This window comes from Cucumis sativus, chromosome 2 (assembly GCF_000004075.3).
Source record: "Cucumis sativus cultivar 9930 chromosome 2, Cucumber_9930_V3, whole genome shotgun sequence".
In the NCBI taxonomy this organism is placed as follows: domain Eukaryota; kingdom Viridiplantae; phylum Streptophyta; class Magnoliopsida; order Cucurbitales; family Cucurbitaceae; genus Cucumis; species Cucumis sativus.
In genome coordinates this window covers 12,443,845-12,459,345 of record NC_026656.2, presented here as the reverse complement: position 1 = coordinate 12,459,345, position 15,501 = coordinate 12,443,845, and the positions used below count along the sequence as shown (strand labels likewise).

Sequence of the window (15,501 nt, the reverse complement as noted above, 5' to 3'; positions counted from 1 at the left end):
ATGTGATTTCTTTTTATGAAATCAAGATATGTATTGTTAAAGAAGAAAATTTTGAATGAATAAAAGTAGGGGAGATAGGTGTATGATTTTTGTTTCAAAAATATTTTAGATTTAGATAGTATATATTTTTTTTTCTTGAAAAATCAATTTAGAATTACATGGTATGTATTTTTTTAAAAAGACTTTTTTGACAAAATAAACAAATATGAGCTGAAAAATAGTAGCAAGAAGTAGATAAAAAGTAAGGTAGGAAAAAAAAAAGAGAAATAAATGTACCTTAAAAACAATTGAAAGTAATTTGTAAGCCTTAAAATGTTATTATCTTACTTTAATATATGAATCAACATCTATTTACAACAAAATTGAAAAACAAAACAAAAAAGAATTGTCATCGATGGGTGAAATTACATTATTATTTTTATTACACAATGCTTGAAGTTTGTTTTAGAAAGGAGAGGTTTTGAAAATTCAAAATTAATTGATGGAAGATGAAGTCTCTAACATTTTAGAAAACTAAATACTTAATTTAGTGTTTTTTTCAAAAATAGAAAATTTGGAAGTATTGAGTGTTTTTAGTTTATTTGATAATTTTGAAACTAGGGGTAATTGTTTTTTATGAAATAAAATAAATATAAATGAAAGAGGTAGAGAAACCCTAATATATATATATACACATAATCACACCCTTTCATCTTCTCACTTTTATTCCAACCTTCTCCTTCTTCAATCTTCATGGCCTTCTCTCCATTATTCTTCCTCTTCATGGATAAATTATATATATATATATATATATATATTTTGAGCTAACCTCGAGATAGTTTTGGTTGTGAAAATTTGAAAATGCAACCGTGTATCTCATTTTCACCATTTTTCAAAACAAAATCTAAAAAAAGAAGATTACTTCCAGTGTTGTTGCATATCAAACATTTAAAACTTTTTTTTTGAAAACTTAAAAATGAAAATGAATCACAAACCAAACGAGACGAAAGTTTTGTATATGTCATTTAATTCTATTATGATCATTCTCATCCATACTTTTTATATTTGTATGTAATATATAGATATATTAGATATATTTGAAATTTTGAAAACAAAATTCATCCTGGGTACGAGGAAGTGGGGGATAGAGATATAGATATAGATAGATATATCATTTTCATGAGTTCAACAGATGTAAGGAATAGTAGATAGAGATTATGAAAGATGATAAGTGACTGAGCAACTAAGCTATACGCTGATATTAACATCATCATATATGTAACTTCTTATAAGTCCGAAAGCAACAAAAAGATTAAAAACTTAATATACAAAAACACATTGATTAATGTGTGATAATACCAAGTAATCAATGTCTCAAATACATTCCAAAGATACAGCCAACTGGGGGGAGAGAGAGAGAGAAATAGAGATGGAGAGAGAGAGAGAGAGAGAAAGAGGAGGGAGAAACCCTTTCTCTCTCTCTCTCTCTCTCTTTATATTATATCTTCCTTTCCTTTTTTTTTTTTTATTATCTTTTTTTTTTGGAGTTATTTCTCCAAGCTCCTATTATGTATTTAACACCAATAATAATAATAATAATCACATTCACCAGCGGAATGGGTTCTGCAAAATAAATAGAAACACACACACAAATTAGAAACATTTTTTTTAAAAAATCATGAAGTTTTTGAAAAGAGATAGATTATATTAGATAGGATTTGATTATTACCACCATCTTCTTCTTCTTCTTCTTCTTTTCGATGTAGTCGGTCAGCTCTGCCTCTCGAGAAAGAGATTCTTCGAGTGCCTGTACAACAATTTCAAAAAAGGGTCTTAATGTATATCAACTTAAGTTTTGGATTTACTAATATTTCAGCATGATATCGTCGTCATTGAATAAAAGATTACGTGTTTATGATAACATATATATATATATATATATATATATATATATATCTAGTTAGTTTTTAGTTTATCGAAAATTTAACTTAAGTTTATCGTAAAACATGATATCTTGTATTCAAAGTAACATCAATTTGTCTATGTTCTTTAAAACGTTTTTGAATTTAGCGGTAATTTAACAAAAGGAAATGAAAGAGGGAGGAGGGTTGGTTAATTTTCACCTTCTTGGTTGCTTCTAATTCTTGTTCCAAAGTTTCGACTTTGCCCAAAGCAATGTTGAGCATTTCTTCCTTATCGGCTGGCATGGCGGCGGGCTTCATGTTCAGGACATTAACTCTCTCTTCGAGTTCAGCCATGCGTTTCATCATCGTCATGTAGTCGCTCAAAGGCACAGCGGCGGGGGGCGGTAGTGCCGGATGTTTTGCCATCGAACCGTCGTAGTAGACGGTGCTGCTATAGATGGCTGCCTCAGTGAGCTTCTTTGGCATGGTTCTAGTCAGCCGGACCATAGTCACTATTCCCATTACCAAAGCCATTATTCCTCCAACTATTTGGTTGCTGAACCCTTCTGGGACTTTGTAGTTTTCATGCACTGCGAATGGGTCTGTTTAACACCAAACAACATCACAAAAACTCACACGAAATATTCGTTTACATTCACGATCATGTTCGTGTTTCAATAGTCGTTCCAGCTATATTTAAACCATCAGCTCATATAGTTATGCTAGCAAATTATTCTTATTGTGATTTCTAATAAAGTCACATGAACAAATTAGACCATTTTCGTATTCTTCTTTTAATACGATTATATCACATTGTTCCTAATTGTTTCATGAATGATTTATGTAATTTGACAGATACATTCAACTACATTTATATGCTCGATGTCAAGCTTTTCTTAATGTAATGGTGCTCACTACAGGAGAATAATGTAATCGGTTTTTGAAAAAATCATTGTGCTACAAATTGTGTTTTATATTTAGACTCCATTACGACCATGATTCTTGTTTCTTGTATTTATATTGACCGTTTGTATGTAGCGTGTCCACTGAAGAAAACGAGAAACGAGAAAAGAGATACGAGTAGGGTTATATTATATACCTTTGGAGAAAGTGTATTTCTCTGTTGAAAGTGCCCAATTTGAATCAACAGCTTTATCCACTACAGGAATGAACTTCTCATATTGATACTCACAACCACCAAGCTTTTGAGACATACGTATCTGAAATATACAATCAACATAAAGAAGTTTTCATTTTTTTATGAAATGAGAGTTTTTTCAAATTCTTCTAAGAACTTACTTCTTCCAAAACAGGGGTCAGTTTTGCTTGCTTTGGTGACATGCAAGATTCTGTTGCTGCTGCTGCTGCCGCCGTGGCATCGGGAGCTGCTTCTGAGTTGAATGAACCACTTCTCTGCAAAAAAAAAAAAAAAAAAGAAAAAATTGATTGAAAACATAAAGAAAATGAAAAGATTGAAACAAAATTAAAGGATTCAAAGAAGAAGAAGAGGAAGAAGTTGTATTTGCCTTGGTGCTTGTTGTGTTGTCATCTTCAGAAATGGTTCTCTCTTCAACATTGGACAATGACCTTCTTCTGCATCTTCCTTCGCCATTTTGAACCATCTGTGTAATTATTTCATCATTTAGTCCTTGCCTCTAATTAAAAAGTTTCGGCAAATTGTAAAACCACCGTTGAAGTATATGTTGATAGTCATAATTACTCCCTCAAACTTTACATACAATTGTTCGGTTTTTATGATGAAAAGTTTGAAGGTTTAGTTACATCTATAACATCATACTGTAAGGGCTGTTTTTGCAGTTTTCCTAAAGAAACTTTAACGAATATATTTAGTTAATTTCTTTTATAAGTTATCTTAAACGTGGCTGACAATTTGTGGTGTTGAATTTACGAGAGAAACTGTAGAAGTACTTTGAATGATTACCTTGACGATTTCTGGGTCTTTCCAGGGTCCCTTGTCAGATCTCATGCAACCACCCTGGTCGGCACAAGTGCAAGAACCTCCAAGGAACTCTGGAAGTTCACTAATGACAAACAAAAACAAAACAAAACAAAACTCTTAGTTCTGTCAGTCCATTAACGAGTAAATAAATGTTTTCTTTATTTAATTTGACCAAAAAAGAAAAGAAAAGAAAAGAAAACCCACCTGGCATCGATGATCTCAAGCAACTTGCTCTGATACTTATTGCCAAGAACATTAATTTTGGCTGTGGTTTTTGGGTCAAGGAATGATTTCACAGTGTTCCATAGAAGTCTGAATCCAGATCCAGCATTGATGATGAACATTCGTTTCAAAGTCTTTAATTATATCAAAAACAAAATTTCTAATTAGTAAATCAGCCTTGTCAAAAGGGTATATAAGCAAATTTAGTCCAACTAAGTTGTAAAAGTTCAAAACTTTTTCAAAAGGGTACCTCTGGGTAGTTGTCACCATCAATCTTCTGTAGCCTCTGGATGAGTTCCCTAGCAGATTTGTTGAAGTGTTTGAGTCCCTACAAAGAAAAAATTCCACAGTCAATCGTTAAAGCTTTTCTAGAAAAAACAAGAAACAGAAAGGTTGTCGAACATTTGACCACATACCACTCCTTGGACATCCAAGATGGTTGTGCTTTGATCGATGTGCTTCTTTGCAGCTATGGAGCAAGCAGGGAACTTCAAAGCAAAAGTCCTCTCAAACTCTCTGACATGATAATTGACATATCTATCCATGGTTGTGACTTCCAAGAGCTTGGTGGAATCAACTTGTCCAAGTCTTTCGATGTACACCGGTCGTCCATCTTTGTCAACTCCGTGGTGCCCTTGTGGATAGTACTTCAACACTTCGTCTACCTCCTTGAATTCAAACTCCTGTAATCATTACAAAAAGATAAATATAATGTTTACCCCAATCCATCTACTTAGAAACTTCAAATTGGAGATAAAATTGAGTATGAATTGTTAACTAACCTCCATTACTGTGTCAGATCCAAAGTCTTTCCTCCATTGAAGCATGTCAGACCACATCTGCTTAGACTTATCAACGTCGAACTTTCTAGCTCTCAAGAACCTGAGCATCATGTGATGGTCATCGTGTTTTGAAGGCAGGAGTTCTTCCAATATCAGAGCTTGGCGAAAGGCATCTACTGCCTGTAATTCCTCAGCATCGATGTCGTCTTCAATAGAAATCGACATCACTCTGCTGCTGTTTCTCCTACCTCTCTTCTTCATCGAATGCCTGAACTTGTTCGAGGCATTGATTGCTCTCTGCTTAAGAGACGCAAGCCTTGTCTTCCTCTCTTCCTCGGACATCTCAGCTTCATTGGCACCTACGACGAAGAAAAAAAAGAACAAACGCACGCCTTAGAAACTCATAGTAAAACTACAATACATATAACAAAACTACATTACTTTGTTTCTCTTATTTCTTTTTTGCTTTGGCCTTGATATGGTCCATATCAAACATACCTTTGTTCGGTCGGTCAAGAGAGCCGGACGACATGGTGTCACTCATGGTTTTCTATCCTAAACGAGGTAGCTCTCGGTCGAGACAAGGATCAAAAGGGTGGGAGAATCCAGCACGTTTGTATGGCTATATAACTCCAAAAAATAGAGCCCTCTCTCTTTGTGTGCCTACACCTTTCATGTCAAACACATTAATCCCACATTATAAATCTCAAACACAAACACACAAATAAATACACATATAGTTTACAATGACAAGAAAGAAGATGGTGCAAACAAAAGATCAGGAAGCAAAAGAAGAAGGGATCAGGAGCAGAGAAAATACCTTTTTGACAAAATTGCATAAGGGAGAGAGAGGAAGATAAAAAGAAGAAATGTTTACTCAAAATAGGCCTTCAAAAAGAGACAGCTAAGATTGGGAGAATCAAGAGAGATTTTTGGTTCATCAACCATTGACAAAGTCTATAGCAGCAAAAATAAACAAAAACTTCCCATTTTTACATCCTCTGTCTGTTGAACCCAATGACTAAACCTAAGCCAATCCACTCATTATTAACTAACTTACCCAACAGCTTTCCAAAAAGAAAAGAGAAAACGTTATATGTTTATGTTTTTCTTAGTTTTAACTTAAGAAAGTCAATTGGTTTCAATGTCATCATGGTGCTCCATAAATTCAGCCATGAGCTGTGAATCCATCAAGAGAGAGAGAAAAAGATGGAAGATTTGTATTAAACAATTGAAATAAAGAAAACCCTTCATTGTTTAAATGTATGATTGTTTTTAAAAAAAGTTTCTTTTGATATGATTGTGGAAGGCAACAACAACACAACACATGATTGATGATTAGTTCAAACAGCCCCAATTTTTTTAGAGACATTTGTTTATGACAACCATCCCATGATTATTTTTGTGTCCAAGTATGATTGTGCATGTGTTCTGTTTGCTTTTTTTTTTTTTTTTTTTGGGTTTAGGGTTAGATTTTTAGGTAGGTATAACAATTATTGGTTTAATTACAAAAATATATCTCACTAGATTTGTAAAAATCAGAAGACATCAATGATATTCCTCACAACTTCATTCATAGAATGAGATCTTGTGAACTCTATGAATCAACTACCCTCTCAGTTAACAATAAAGAATAACAAATATGTCTCTCTTCTTACACTTATCAATTTTCATCTTATTCTAACGAAATAAAACTTGCTAAGCTCATGTCAAAATCTGACCAAGGAGAGGTATCTCATTTGTTACTTTTACGTGTTTCAACTTAAATTTATCATTTGTAGAAGAGTTTGACTACGGTTTCTAATGCCAAAGATGAAGAACTATAGAATGAAAGATGACTTAAATCTTAGATGCTTCCTTTTTTACACAAGTTAGAATTATATCATTTTTAAGTACCTATAATAAACAAAAAAGTTGAGTAAACTATTTTTTTTGATAATTTTAGACCATCTGAAGGTAAACATTTGAATATATAATATTTAAAAAATATATATAATATATCAATAAGTTAAATTATACTCATATTTACACTAAATAATTTAAATACACATGATAAAAACAAAATTTGATGATCATAAAAATAGAAATTATACAAAAATTTTCTTTTTAATCTTTGAATTTTTGGGTTGAGACGTCGACGAGAGTACTTGCCTCCAATAGGATAAGGAATCTTTGCTTTGTTTAGATGCTAAATGAGAGACGAGGATAAAGAGTATTCTCTATCTCTGTTTTCACTTGTCATTCATCGACTTAAATTTTTTTGGGTGAGTTTAGACATATATAATTTTAAGAAAAATTAATGTCAACTAGGAAGGATAACACAAGACCTCTCGAACTACTAAATCTTAATTAAAGTTGATGGGTTAAGACAAATTTTAGTTTTATGTCATTCAACACATTTATAGACTAATTTCGTTGTGTTTACCTCATAAACGTACTATGGTGGTGGTTGTAATTATATTATATTATGTTTTATTTTAGACTTAATTTAGGTGAATTTATTTAATTTTAATAAATCTAATTGAGATCGAGTTAGTTGTGAGGATGAAAATTAATTTTCTAGCTCATAACACCTAGATCTTAAATATGTTATTTAGTACATGAAAAAGAATCTTTATATTATTGCAGTATACAAAGCGTTATTACAACCACTACTTTAAATCATGCTTAAATCATGATTCATGAGGCAACCAATAATGTTCTAATATGCAGATAATAAAACATATAATGACGAAATCATTACTATTCAACAACTTTTTTCGAAAGACGTCTTAGAAGGTTTATTGAAGAAGGTGTACCTACTAAAGTATTGAGAATTAACAAAGAACATTTGAATGTGACGACTTTAGTCGATAAAAAGTTTGTTGAGTTTGTTGCATATACAAGTTAGTGATATATATAAAGTTATCAAACGATGTTTTCATGAGAGGAGTAAACATATGTTTCACTATTTTTTCTTTGACTATGAGTTTATCTCACATGGTTGTATGTATGTGTGTGCGTGTGCACACATGTCATAGATTAATTACATACCTCAAGTATCTTTTAATTTGTGTTGCCTTTGTACTTTTCATATCTTATATATAAAAATCTATAAAGAGTGGTAATTAGAGCGCTTGAGATATGCAATCGAACACATAGTATACATTCCTTCTCTACTTTGTCTTCTCCCTACTTTGTTCTTTTCTTGTTTTTGTAACAATTGGATGATTTTTATTTTTAGATTTATAATACTTTTGATGGTACGAAATTATTGTTTTACCTTTTTAAAAATTAACATCCTTAATTGGATATGTAATTTTTGTACGAACTATCCATTTTTAAAGTTCTAAATGATCGATTTTGGCCATTTTTTCCTCTTTGTGAGGCGAATTACAAAACAACCAAAATTTATGTTCGAGGAGAAAAGATCCCATTTCCGCTTCTTGATTATTGTTCTTCCATCTCTCTCCCACTTTCCCTCTCGATTTGCTTATTCTACGGTTAGAAATCTTTCCAATCTTCAATTCTTCCTCTTGCTCTCGCTTTCGGTTCTTGTAGGCTTTCTTTACTTCTAAAAAAAACAATGATGAGCTTGTTGGTTGTACTAACTTGCTCCATTCTCTTTCAATCAGTTCAAAAGTTTCAATGAAGAATAAGCAAAGTTGGGGAAGAAGAAGAGACTATATGATGCAGTTTTTCGTTCTCTCGAAGCCTCACAATCAGCTCTAATATATGGCGGCCACCAAGAATCGATAAGAACAAGAACAAGAACAAGAAGAAAAAAATATAAGCGTAGAAGAAGGAAAAAAAAAAAAGGCCACCTTGAAGAAAGAATTCCCATAGGGTGTTTGCAAAAGCCATGTTCAACCGAAGTCGTAAATTAGATTAAAAAAATTTGTAAATCTAGAAGAGAAGACCATCGCACATGCATTTTAGTCGATTGAGTAATTTCACTCGGGGATGAAACAAAAAAAAGGTAAAAAAACACACATTTTGAAAAGGTAAGTCCGATTTCATTTTGATTTTCCATTTTATTTCCTTCCACGCCATGAGATTTTTATGGACAAGATTGTTATAGAATGCCAACTAAGAGTTTTCGATGATGGCGAGTTGTGGCGTCTAGTATACCTAACACGCACAACTACTTTCTCCAAACACATCCAGTTTAGTATCAAGTTTTAATTTATGGTTTTTCACTTGAAAAAAGTATAAAGCCTTCAATTATATTTTTGTGGGTTATTTGTGTTTTAAAGATTTAAGAAATCACTAATTACTTTCTTGTAATTTTCAATTAAAAGATTAATTGTTTCCAACTTCTTCTTCTATGGAAATTGGTAGAATGATTTTTAAGAATAATAAAAAACAAACAAACTATTTATACATTTTTTGAAAAAAAATACTATGGACAAAAACTTACGATACTTGATTTTATCGAAAACGGTAAATATTTTGTTTACCTTGTCATTTTTTACAACTTTTTTTTTTAAATTTTAACGTCCAATAGAATTAAGGGGATCGGAGATGTTATCATAATAGTTGGTGGCCGAATAAATTAAATTACATTATTTAGGTTTTTCTCAATTTCTCAATTTCATCTTTTAACAAAAATTACTTTTCATTTGTGAATAAATTGAAGACTCGACAAAGATGCTTCACACATATTAATTAATTAAAGATAGTAGAATAAATATTCTATCTATCTATTCTACTTTAACTTTTAAGATTCTTGTATTAGAGAAACATTTGTATAGACACTCTCAAAAAATTTAGAGTGAGTTACTAGCCAACACTATATAATTTTTCAGATGAAGTTATATTTGTTTTCTCGAGCAATGAATAATTGCATAGGTAGAAGCCTCATTTACATATATCTCGTGCCTTCAAAACTCATACTATTTTACAAATTCTACTATGTAAGAAAGGGAAAAGCTGTGCATGAAAAAAAACTCCAATTTTTAGTATATTGTACAAAGAGGAATTTTTTTTTTTTAACCTAACTCTACTCAATCAACTATGAAAAAGTATAGAAGACTAGAAAATCAATAACAATAAAAAAAAGCGAACCATGAGAACTTACCATTAGAGAGAAACTTGAAGATACCAACAATTTTAGAGAATGACATAATGAACTTGAAGTGATTGTGAAAGAAAAAGACACAAAGTGAAATAGAAGACATGAATCCGAGCTCAAGAAAACTAACCGTTAGGTTTTTAAAGGGTAAAAACAAACACCTCATTTATCCAATTGTCCTAAAACCTCCTTAAATTGAAAATTAATCTCAAAGCTCCACTCGGAAGTGTTGAAGCATTTCAACCATTAGGAAGTTAGATATTAATTGAGTCAAGCTCTGGTTTATATCTCAAACATTTCTTTATGCAACAAGACATGTCGTTTTAGTAGGCTCACACCTCTCAAACCCTTTAATTTTATTCTATTTTTGAAAAGACAAGTCATCCAAAATAATAATATTTAAGAAAATTATTTTAAATAACGAATGTTTTGTCATATTTGTAATATTAATTTTTATAATTAAGTTTTAAAAAATCCCAACTTTGATTGGAGAAGATTTCTACCTTTTAAGAGTGGGTGTTGATGTTGATGTTGACCATTGTGTGTTGTTTTAGAGTCATTCAAGCGTGCGAAATTCAAGTCATCCTTCCACTAACCTAAATTTTAATGCTTACAAAATCACTCTCAACAGTGATCCACTGAGAAAAATTCTTAGCAATGGCCGCCACAAACCTCTACTCTCCTTCTCCTTCACCTTCCCTTTCCAGCACCCTCAAACACTCTCTCAACTCTAACCCTTTTCACCGTATTGCATTTCTTCCTCACAAACCCTTTCTCAAAGCTCCCCTTTCCCTAAAAGCTGTTCTTTCTCAAAACCCTTCTAAAACCCAGACCCAATTTCAGCATTGTTTCTCCAAATCCTCAGATGGGTTTCTTTATTGCGAGGGAATTAAGGTGCAGGACATCATGGAATCTGTTGATAAACGCCCTTTCTATCTTTACAGCAAACCCCAGATAACTAGAAATGTTGAAGCTTATAAAGAAGCTTTGGAAGGGCTGAATTCGATCATTGGTTATGCGATTAAGGCTAATAATAATTTGAAAGTGCTGGAGCATTTGAGGAAGTTGGGTTGTGGAGCTGTGCTTGTTAGTGGAAATGAGCTTCGTTTGGCTCTTCATGCTGGTTTTGACCCCACCAGGTGAAAAACTTCCCTTGTCTTGAATTTTTTTTTTATTCATATTCAATTTGAGCTTATGGCCCATGCTTTTCAATTTTCTTGAACTGATTTTATTTTGATGATTGGTTAACAGATGTATTTTTAATGGGAATGGTAAACTTTTGGAGGATTTGGTTCTAGCTGCGGAACAAGGTGTTTTTGTCAATGTGGATAGTGAGTTTGACTTGGATAATATTGTAGCTGCTGCAAGAATTGCTAGAAAGAAAGTTAATGTTTTACTTCGTATTAATCCGGATGTGGATCCTCAGGTATGAGTTAATAACTATTTATTTTAGACGTGTGTTGCTGCTTTACCCTTCAACTTGTCATATCATCTGAAAAGTTCATGAAGTGGGTTATCTTGCAATGCACAAATCTAATGGAAGGAGAAAGTTGATTTCAATAAATCTAAGCAAGCATTCTACAATAAAAAAAAAGAAAAAAACATGCTGAGATTTCTCGTGAAGAGTGTAACTCTCACTTCGTTTTGGATTAGGTATCCAAGCAGATATAGGCTAAACCTACTGAGAGAAGGGGGTTAATATCTCATACCCTTCATCAATGAAAGTGCTACCTCAGCTCCCATACTCAACAAATTTTCCCCTGCTATGTTTAAACAATTGTATTAGAAAATTGGTCCTGCTACTTGTCTCTTAACTCCTTGCTTTTCCTGTATGTGTACGTACAGCAGAGAGGCCCAGTGTTGTCATTTATCAAGTTTAGTCTTCTAACTCAACTTTACTATTTGGATCAACAAAAGCGTATTTCGTTGGTTGATTCACTCTAGGTGCAAGTGCAAGCAAGTTGGTCCAAACATCATACTTGTTGGATTGAAAAAAGATTTAATATGGTGTAGTAGGTATATGCACAAAATGAGCCAAAAAACCTATTGCTGAAGTTAACCTTAAACCTAAAAACTTATATCATATCAGCAATTCCAGTCAACGCTTCCTCAAACAACTATCTGTCCTTTCACTCTGACCATTCTCTTTATGAGATTAAAAAATAGGATGTTGGTTCCATGTTAAGTTTTTATGGTTTTTCTTTGGTCTTATATTACCAAAGACATTTTAGTACTGCATCTTTTTAGTGAAAATTATGCCATGCGGTTAGAAAGGCCACCTTATCTTGTCTTTTCCTCACTCTCAGTACCCAATGGTTTTCTAATTGATGATTTTCTTAATCTCTATTGTTTAAAAGGTTGGCTATTCACTTTTCACATTATACAACGGTAGTTTCATTTAGTTTTGTTATCTAACCTTGAAAAATAAAACTAATAGGAAGATACCTTTTCTGCTATTTGTGTTTATAATTTGTAGTAAGTTAATTTTTAATTTTTATCATTCCATAATTTGATGGTTAGGTATTATGTTTACTTAGGTACATCCTTACGTTGCCACGGGTAATAAAAATTCCAAATTTGGTATTAGAAATGAAAAGTTGCAATGGTTTCTGGATGCTGTTAAGGCACATCCTGATGAACTTAAGCTTGTTGGGGCCCATTGCCATCTTGGTTCCACCATCACCAAGGTACGCTATCAACTATTATGTTCCAACTTCCCAAGTTAGTATAGCCCAAAATTCTTACATTATGAAATAAAATTGTATTGAACTTGTATATGATGTGACTGGAGATTTTTCAACAATTACTGATCTGGTTCCTATTGTTTGGAGAAATAACTTAGTCTCTATTATTTGATAAAATCCTCATGAATAATCCCGAATAAAGACTATTTATGAGGTTTGTCAACCGATAAGGATGAAGTTCTGACTCTTAAAACTATGGAGAATAAATTGTAACTTTCTCCAAATCATAGGGATCAAATTTGTAATTTAACCAACTTTTTAATGTCTATACTGTTCCATAATTGTGTTAGTTTATGAGATGTTTTAATTGTTTGTGGTTGTCATTTTATGAAGTTAATTATGTTATCATCTCTTGTCATGTACTTTTATCCTAGATTATGCTTTCGCTTGTTCGCTTTTGTTTGTAACTTTGTTCTTTTCTTGTACCATTTGTCTTTCTTTATTTATTGTTCATTTTCTATGAATGACCAGATTTTTATTGAGGAAACTGATATCATTTGTCTTTATGATAGGTGGACATATTCAGAGATGCTGCAGTATTAATGGTCAACTACATTGACGAGATCAGAGATCAAGGTTTTGAAGTTGATTACCTAAACATTGGAGGTGGACTTGGGATAGATTACTATCATGCTGGAGCCATTCTTCCTACTCCCAGAGATCTCATTAATACGGTATATCTCTTTTTCCTTATAATTCATTGCTCTTGGGTTGAGAATAAATAAATTTTCTTGGGGCCATAACTTGCCTGTTGAGGATGGTTATGTTATATGAATGGATTTATTTGCTTTTTCAAATAAAGGTTTTTGAAAATGATTAATTGTGGCTGCCAATGCAGGTACGAGAGCTGGTGCTTTCACGAAATCTTAATCTAATCATTGAGCCTGGGAGATCAGTAATTGCCAATACTTGCTGTTTGGTGAATCGAGTGACGGGAGTCAAAACTAATGGGACTAAAAATTTTATTGTAATCGATGGAAGCATGGCTGAACTCATCCGCCCTAGTCTTTATGATGCTTATCAAGTAAGTGTTCCAGTAGATGATCGTATGTTGTTGTAGATATATTCTTCAGGCTTGGAGATGAACGAAGTCTTTTGTACGATCATGTATATTAACCTTTCCAATAGGCTCTTCACTTTCTGATCAGTATAACTCCTTTCTAAGGGTGTGCTCCAATAGAGTCTGGCCTGCAATGTTGGACATTCTGGCTGTTAAATACATCATTAAGTACTTGTTTGTGGAGGTAATTAGATCAATTTGGTGTTTGATGCAGCACATAGAGTTGGTTGCTCCTACGCCACCTGATTCTGAGATCTCAACTTTTGACGTGGTTGGCCCTGTCTGTGAGTCTGCAGATTTCTTAGGGAAGCAAAGGGAACTCCCAACTCCGCCCAAGGTAGTTTCTTATCCTGTTAGGGATTTTTGATGACCATGGTGTACTTCAGTGATATCACAAGAAAATTTAAGAACGTGATTAAATTTTGATGTAGCCTATTGTAACCTGAGGGAGTAATCATCCAAGAATCAAGATCTTGAATCTATTATTAAAATGATAATAATTGTTTGATACAAAAGGGAAGACTCCCGTTTATAGAGTTTTGTTTATAGAGTTTTATTACAATTAGGAGTAAAAAAGGAATTAAGTTAGAATATTATCCAACTGCCCAATTAACCAATTAACCCATTCTTCTTCTGTCAAATTTACTTTGCAGGGGGCTGGCTTGGTTGTCCACGATGCTGGTGCTTACTGCATGAGTATGGCATCTACTTACAATCTCAAGATGCGTCCTCCAGAGTACTGGGTAATTCACTCCTTCCTCGTTCCATCTGTCACCCTAGCAAATCTTAGCTATCTCTTCTTTTGTCACATTGGAAGAAAATGCAAGTTCATTTTGATTGCTCTCTGCAAGTCACTGATCTGTTGAGGTTATCTGATCATGTATGAAACTGATTCTTTGAATTTAGGTTGAAGAAGATGGATCGGTGTCCAAAATCAGGCATGGTGAGACATTTGATGATCACCTTCGGTTCTTCGAGAATCTTTGATCGGAAATTTGACACCATTCCTATTGTCAGGGAATATATCTGGTACGGTCATTTTCCCCATGTATGTGTGAGTGTTCCAACTGATTAATGTTGAGTAGAGTTAGACAGTTTCTTGAACTTGTGTAAACTCAGAAAGCAAATAAATATGATCACCCTTATCTATTGTTGTGTGTTAAAATGAAAAAGAGACATAAGAACTTAATATCTAATTTATGGTGGCATAGCTGTCTCATTAAGGCAAAGGGTAACATAAAGCAGATATGAAGTGGAAAATTGGAGTTTTACTCAAAAGTGGAGGGGAATGTGTTTCTCTAATGGCAAATAAAGAAACACAAATGAAAAGTTGCCTTCAGGTTTGTAGCCTTTAAGTTATTTCATTCGTGGATGAAATGTTTATTATTCAAAATAAAGTTTGTCACCTTAATTGGACCTTTAAGCTTATTTAATGTACATTATTATTATTAATATTTGTTTTGGATTAGGATTAAAAGGGATAAAACAAAAATATATCTTAATTAGAAGGCTGCTTCTATTGGCTTTTAATAAGGTCAATCCACCTTTTGAAAGGCAATATATATTTGGTTTAGATTTAAAATCAAATCAAATTTAATATGCTTATTGGTTATCTTTCAATATTATATTTCTAATACTCTTTCTTAACTTTAACCAAAATTTGAATAAAGTTAAAAGCTAGAAGGCAATACACTCAAACTTACTTGCTTTATTTTTAAGGCATCAATGATAGAGACTTTCATGTAAACTTGGGCACTCAATCAATGCTTATAAAGATATTCTTCTTCTTTTTTTCAA

General features: G+C 32.7%; 2 protein-coding genes and 1 long non-coding RNA gene across 3 annotated transcripts; 2 read left to right on the top strand and 1 right to left on the bottom strand.

The window, feature by feature from the left end:
- Positions 1–1,211: 1,211 nt before the first annotated feature.
- LOC101214906 (phosphatidylinositol/phosphatidylcholine transfer protein SFH3) lies at positions 1,212–6,040 on the bottom strand. Its single transcript, XM_011650937.2, has 13 exons — positions 5,668–6,040; positions 5,346–5,516; positions 4,848–5,206; positions 4,482–4,748; positions 4,316–4,393; positions 4,048–4,199; positions 3,826–3,925; positions 3,410–3,505; positions 3,183–3,296; positions 2,983–3,103; positions 2,103–2,485; positions 1,709–1,786; positions 1,212–1,602 (listed from the first exon to the last, which is right to left on the bottom strand). The coding sequence occupies exons 2-13, from the start codon at positions 5,389–5,391 to the stop codon at positions 1,585–1,587; spliced, it is 1,812 nt and encodes a 603-aa protein (XP_011649239.1). The 5' UTR covers positions 5,392–5,516; positions 5,668–6,040; the 3' UTR covers positions 1,212–1,584.
- Positions 6,041–7,828: 1,788 nt separating this feature from the next.
- On the top strand, positions 7,829–8,856 carry LOC116402200. The gene is made up of 2 exons (XR_004214652.1): positions 7,829–8,329; positions 8,462–8,856. It is a non-coding gene; the product is annotated as an uncharacterized LOC116402200 (long non-coding RNA).
- Positions 8,857–10,463: 1,607 nt separating this feature from the next.
- LOC101208417 (diaminopimelate decarboxylase 2, chloroplastic) lies at positions 10,464–14,912 on the top strand. Its single transcript, XM_004148784.3, has 8 exons — positions 10,464–11,039; positions 11,152–11,326; positions 12,438–12,587; positions 13,157–13,318; positions 13,483–13,668; positions 13,919–14,041; positions 14,358–14,447; positions 14,611–14,912. Exons 1-8 carry the CDS (start codon positions 10,558–10,560, stop codon positions 14,689–14,691), a joined length of 1,449 nt encoding a protein of 482 aa, XP_004148832.1. The 5' UTR covers positions 10,464–10,557; the 3' UTR covers positions 14,692–14,912.
- Positions 14,913–15,501: the final 589 nt, after the last annotated feature.

Excerpts from the sequence above, each read along its gene's own strand:
- LOC101214906 (XM_011650937.2), bottom strand. The coding sequence starts at position 5,391 with ATGAGTGACACCATGTCGTCCGGCTCTCTTGACCGACCGAACAAAG. Across the intron at positions 3,104-3,182 it reads TGACCCCTGTTTTGGAAGAA|ATACGTATGTCTCAAAAGCT; the intron begins GTAAGTTCTTAG and ends TGTATATTTCAG. Across the intron at positions 1,787-2,102 it reads AATTAGAAGCAACCAAGAAG|GCACTCGAAGAATCTCTTTC; the intron begins GTGAAAATTAAC and ends ATTGTTGTACAG.
- LOC101208417 (XM_004148784.3), top strand. The coding sequence starts at position 10,558 with ATGGCCGCCACAAACCTCTACTCTCCTTCTCCTTCACCTTCCCTTTCC. Across the intron at positions 12,588-13,156 it reads TTGGTTCCACCATCACCAAG|GTGGACATATTCAGAGATGC; the intron begins GTACGCTATCAA and ends TCTTTATGATAG. Across the intron at positions 14,448-14,610 it reads TGCGTCCTCCAGAGTACTGG|GTTGAAGAAGATGGATCGGT; the intron begins GTAATTCACTCC and ends CTTTGAATTTAG.